This window comes from Miscanthus floridulus, chromosome 8 (assembly GCF_019320115.1).
Source record: "Miscanthus floridulus cultivar M001 chromosome 8, ASM1932011v1, whole genome shotgun sequence".
NCBI lineage: Eukaryota > Viridiplantae > Streptophyta > Magnoliopsida > Poales > Poaceae > Miscanthus > Miscanthus floridulus.
This window is the reverse complement of record NC_089587.1, coordinates 126,535,231-126,540,198: the sequence shown is the minus strand read 5'-3', so window position 1 is coordinate 126,540,198 and position 4,968 is coordinate 126,535,231. Positions and strand designations below refer to the sequence as shown.

The 4,968-nt window shown below is 51.6% G+C and overlaps 1 protein-coding gene across 1 annotated transcript; it reads left to right on the top strand.

Moving 5' to 3' along the window:
• Positions 1–322: 322 nt before the first annotated feature.
• LOC136469873 (ankyrin repeat-containing protein ITN1-like) lies at positions 323–3,592 on the top strand. Its single transcript, XM_066467898.1, has 3 exons — positions 323–1,025; positions 2,170–2,792; positions 2,891–3,592. Exons 1-3 carry the CDS (start codon positions 323–325, stop codon positions 3,590–3,592), a joined length of 2,028 nt encoding a protein of 675 aa, XP_066323995.1.
• Positions 3,593–4,968: the final 1,376 nt, after the last annotated feature.

The following is a 4,968-nucleotide window of genomic DNA, read 5'->3' as shown; positions in this document are numbered from 1 at the left end:
TTTAATGCTCCATACACGTATCGCAAGATTCGATGTGATGGCTTCTGTAGCACTTTTTTGAAATTTGGGGTGGCAACTAAACATGGGCTTAAAAAAGCGAGATCGTGGTTATGTGGCTGCTCATCTTGGCCTATACTAGTAGGTAAGTAGGAACTTTTACTTTGTGCGCTGGACAAGAGACAACTGATAAAGTATTAACTGCAGTGTGCATTGAGACTTGAGAGAGAGAGATATCATATCATAAGCTGCTAGCTGTTTGGTCATGGCAGCCGCCATGCTTCCCTGCACGAGGCAGCCGTACGTGCAACCCTCCCACACAACCATGCATCCTAGGCTTCTCATGGCTGCTCGCCTCGGGGACACACAGCGGCTGAAGAATCTCCTGGATGCTGGAAGAAGCGATAGCGTTGGGGCACATGCACATCCCGGTTTGGTTGTCCGAGTTGAGGGCTCATCGTCATCGTCAGGAGCTTCAGCAGCAACGACGCCCCTTACCACCTGCAGCTCCAGCTGCTCCCTGCTCCACGTAGTAGCAGCGTGTGGCGATGGCGATGAGTTCTTGGAGTCAGCAAAGGTGATCCACGACAGGGCCAGACACCTCCTGGGCATTCCCGACAGGAACGGTGACACGCCGGTGCACCTCGCCGCTAGGGCTGGGAACACCAGGATGGTGTCTCACCTGATTCATCTGGCCAAAACCACCGACGATGAGGGCGAGGGACACGGCGCCGACGAGAGCTCGAGGTTAGTGAAGGAGCTGTTGCGCGCCGAGAACAGGCTCGGCGAGACAGCTCTGCACGATGCGGTCCGCGTGGGGAGCCGGGGCATGGTCATCCGGCTAATGGAGGAGGATCCTGAGTTGGCCAGCTTCCCAAGGGAAGGAGGTGCATCGCCGCTGTACCTCGCCGTCGTGATGGAGGAGGTCGCTATTGCGCGGTCACTGCATGACATGAGTCATGGCAGCCTTTCGTATGCTGGACCAAATGGGCAAAATGCTTTACATGCTGCAGTTCTCCGAGGCAAAGGTACCCACCCTATCTTGATCTTTTAGTGTGTGTAACCATAACCATGCATGGTTCCTTCTAACTGTATTTTTATGTTCATATCCTAATCGTTCAGTCTTTTAGTTGTGAGTTTCAAATTCCTGTAGTCTAGAAAGCTTCGTCGCTACTTTGGAAATGTTAATGATCAAATAATGGCCACGACAAAAGTTAGAAATTTTAAGCTAATTAATAAAGTTTTGAAGATGGACAATTTAAGTTTTGCATTTGATAGCCCAGCTTTTCAGGTTGAACTTAACGGGAATTGTTAACTAATTAGTTGAGGGGAATCATGCATGTACCAAATTTCACTGTGCTTGATTTTTCCTTATAGATAGAGACTAATCTTATGGACTGGACATCTTTGTAAGAGTTTAAATCTCAGGTCGAACTTTTAGAAATTGTGGGGCGTTGTTCTCGTACCATGAAATTAAATCCTCCATGGCATCTCAAGCTAACCTTCTGCACCTGCAGAGCCCATGCCCTTGCAGGCTGGCATGATGCCCAAGGAGTTTGATCAAATAACAAGATTATATGTACTATGTTTGCCGATGATGGAATGGGTGGGGGGGGGGGGGGGGGGGGGGGGGGGGGGGGGGGTGAGGTGTGGGCGGAGGGGTACGTAAACCTTTTTAGGCATCGTCCGGTTCTCAGAGCACCATGGCCTGGAACGATTTCTATTAGGAATGCTTGGCTAATTTATATAAACTATGGTCAGCTAGAATGATTCCTGGGTGTAATCCTCTTCAACCTAACAAGCCCTTAACGATAACTATGTATGCCATCTCATCAAAATTAATTGTATCACCAGATGAGATTTCTTATGTTACAAGCTCTTGTGCAAAGGTAGCTAGGAGTACAAGACAAAAAAGAAGTAAAGGTGAAATACTGTTGAAATTAAAGGGAAAAATTAACAAAGTAAATGGCATCTCATCATAACATGTACTATATAGTACCAAGCAATAAGGGCATGTTTGGATGCTGCCTCCCAGGCAGCTCAGACGCCAGGCAGCGTCTCCATGTGTTCGATTTCGATCGCCTGGGGCTGCGATCGCTTGCCTGGCAGGCAAGCCCAGGCGAGGACGGCATCCAAACATGCCCTAAGGGTCGTCCATTTGCATGGTGGCAGTAATGACAGCTATGCTACTGGGTTGGAACGAGGTCCTTACCGAAGAAGGGGACCATGATGGCTGCACGCCTCTTCATTTCGCCACATCGCAACAACCAGAAGAAGGAAGAAGCTTGCTGTGCAGGATCTCACAGCACTCCAACAAGTTCCCCTGGATTCGCTTTACGACGACGACATCGACGGCCGCCGCCGACATCCCGCTCTTGTTACTGCAAACCAATCCTTGCTCGGCGTACTGCCGTGACGCCGGCGGGGCATTCCCTATCCATGTCGCCGCTGCAGTTGGCGCGCACAAGGCGGTCTCCACTCTCCTTGGCATGTTTCCGGACAGTGCAGGCCTGCGCGACGCCGACGGGAGGACTTTCCTCCACGTTGCAGTGGAGAAGAAGAGACACAGCGTAGTTAAGCATGCATGCCGGGCGCCATCGTTGGCGTGGATTCTCAACATGCAAGACAAGGACGGGAACACTGCGCTGCACCTCGCTGTGAAGGCTGCGGATACCGACACGTTCTTCCCCCTGTTCGGGAACCGGCAGGTGCGAATGGATTTGGCAAACAACAATGGGCAGACTTGTCGAGACCTGTCACTCATTGACATCCCTCCAGGGTTGTCGTATAAATGGGTATGTTAGTTATTATTAGTTACTCCCATCTATAATGAAGTAGATATAAAGCATTCATTTGGTAATTAACCAAAACTAAAATCTCTTTATGCATGCAGAACCCCAAGCAAATGATCCATCGTGCTTTGACCCGTGCGAGCGCTGCCCATGGCATCCGTCGCTGGGACCAGTTTGAGGAGGAGTACATCCTGCGACCAAGACGAGAGGACGAGGAGAAAGAGTCGGAGAAGCTTAACAACTCGACGCAGACTCTTGGCATCAGCTCCGTGCTCATAGCGACGGTGACGTTCGGCGCCACTTTCGCCCTCCCGGGAGGCTACATCGCCGACGACCATGCCAACGGCGGCGCGCCGACGCTCGCGGGGAGGCACGCCTTCCGGGTGTTCGTCGTGGCCAACGCGCTGGCGTTCATCTGCTCCTCGCTGGGCACCGTCGGCCTCATGTACTCCGGCATCACCACCGTCGATCTCCCGATCCGCCAGAGGCACTTCCTCTGGTCGCTGTTCTTCGTGTCGAGCTCCTTGACTTCCCTCGTCGTTGCCTTCGCCTGGGGCAGCTACACGGTGCTGTCCCCGGTTGCTCACAGCACCGCCGTTGCAATCTGTGTGATAAGCATGGTGGTCATCGTCTACCGAAGCGCAGGGCGTTTCCAGAGGATGTATGCCCTGGCTGCACCGCTATATGTGAGAGCTGGGATCCGGCCACTGCTGATGCTAGCCAAAGACATCTTCACTAGGATGTTAAGGTTGTATTGGCCCTTCATAGTCATATTTACTTGGGCCGCTTGCGCAATATCTTGAAGAGATGTGGAAGAAGTGCAATAGCACGCTGATCACTTTCTAAATGAACATCGTTATCTTTTGTTTGACACAAGTTACAAGTTTTACCTGGCTTGCGCCTATAACTTAATATTTAATTTGCTGCTGCATGTCTGTTATAGTCAGATGCACTACGGGAAACAGGGGCTTTGCCGAGTGTTTCCTACTTTACCGAGTGCGAAATGTCGGGCACTCGGCAAAGATATACTTTGCCGAGTGTCGCACTCGGCAAAGCCAAACACTCGGCATATCCATCTTTGTCGAGTGTCAGGCACTCGGCAAAGTCTCCCTTTGCCGAGTGTCGGGCTCTCGGCAAAGCTAAACACTCGGCAAAGGGAGCCTATGATAAAAATTCACGAAACTTGTGGATGCATCGTTATATAGCATGTGGAGCCTATGGTAAAAATTTGAAAAAGTTTCGTGCACGTTGTCATGTACGGTGCTTAGAAACAAGGACATCTCCACATGTGTCCTGGTTTCTAAGCACCGTACGTGACAACGTGCATGAAACTTTTTCAAATTTTTACCATAGGCTCCACATGCTATATAACGATGCATCCACAAGTTTCGTGATTTTCTGAATTCGTTTGAATTTTATACAATTTAAAAACACTTTGGCCGCAACTTTGTCCTCATGTTTCGTTAACCAGATGTGAAAAATATGCCGCAAGTTCCTGGATACGGCCTCAAAACACACTCACTAGCATGACAATCATTTTTCGAATGATTAGATTTCATTATTCGATGCACCTGCAGTTCAAACTTGCTTTTTGCGAAATAAATCAACAAAACAAAAATAATTCTAAAAATATAGTAAAAAGTCACAAAATTCAACCAAATTTTAACATGTACTTTAAAGTACTGTAGAAACCCTAAAGAAAAAATCTGGGAGCAAAAATAAAAAAAAGACTTTTTCTTTGCCGAGTGCCAGAGACAGGACACTCGGCAAAGAAAATAAACAAAAAATAAAAAAACCTTTGCCGAGTGCCGGCCCGTGGCACTCGGCAAAGGACCTAACATCAAAATGGGCCCCCGCCGGCCCACCCCGGCCAAACCCTATCCCCAACCGCTCCCCACCGCCTACGCGCCGCCGCCCACGCCCGCGCCCCCGCGCCGCCCGCGCTCCCGCCGCGCCCGCGCCACCCGCGCGCGCCCCGCGCGCTGCCTGCGCAGCCCGCGCCGCCGCCGTGCCCGTGCGCGCTGCCCTGGCGCCCCGCCCCCGCGCCGCCGCTACACGCACGTTGCCCCGTCGCCCCGCCCCGCGCCGCCGCTGCACGCGAGCGGCTGCCCCGACGCCGGCATCAAGCCCCGCCCCGACCCTCCCCGCCGTCGATTTGCGCCGCGCCGCATCTGGCCCC

What these genes read in the sequence shown, in the direction of transcription:
- LOC136469873 (XM_066467898.1), top strand. Translation starts at nt 323, where the DNA reads ATGCATCCTAGGCTTCTCATGGCTGCTCGCCTCGGGGACACACAGCGG. An exon ending in TGCAGTTCTCCGAGGCAAAG is followed by an intron (nt 1,026 to 2,169) that starts GTACCCACCCTA and finishes GCATGGTGGCAG; the next exon opens with TAATGACAGCTATGCTACTG. An exon ending in CAGGGTTGTCGTATAAATGG is followed by an intron (nt 2,793 to 2,890) that starts GTATGTTAGTTA and finishes TTATGCATGCAG; the next exon opens with AACCCCAAGCAAATGATCCA.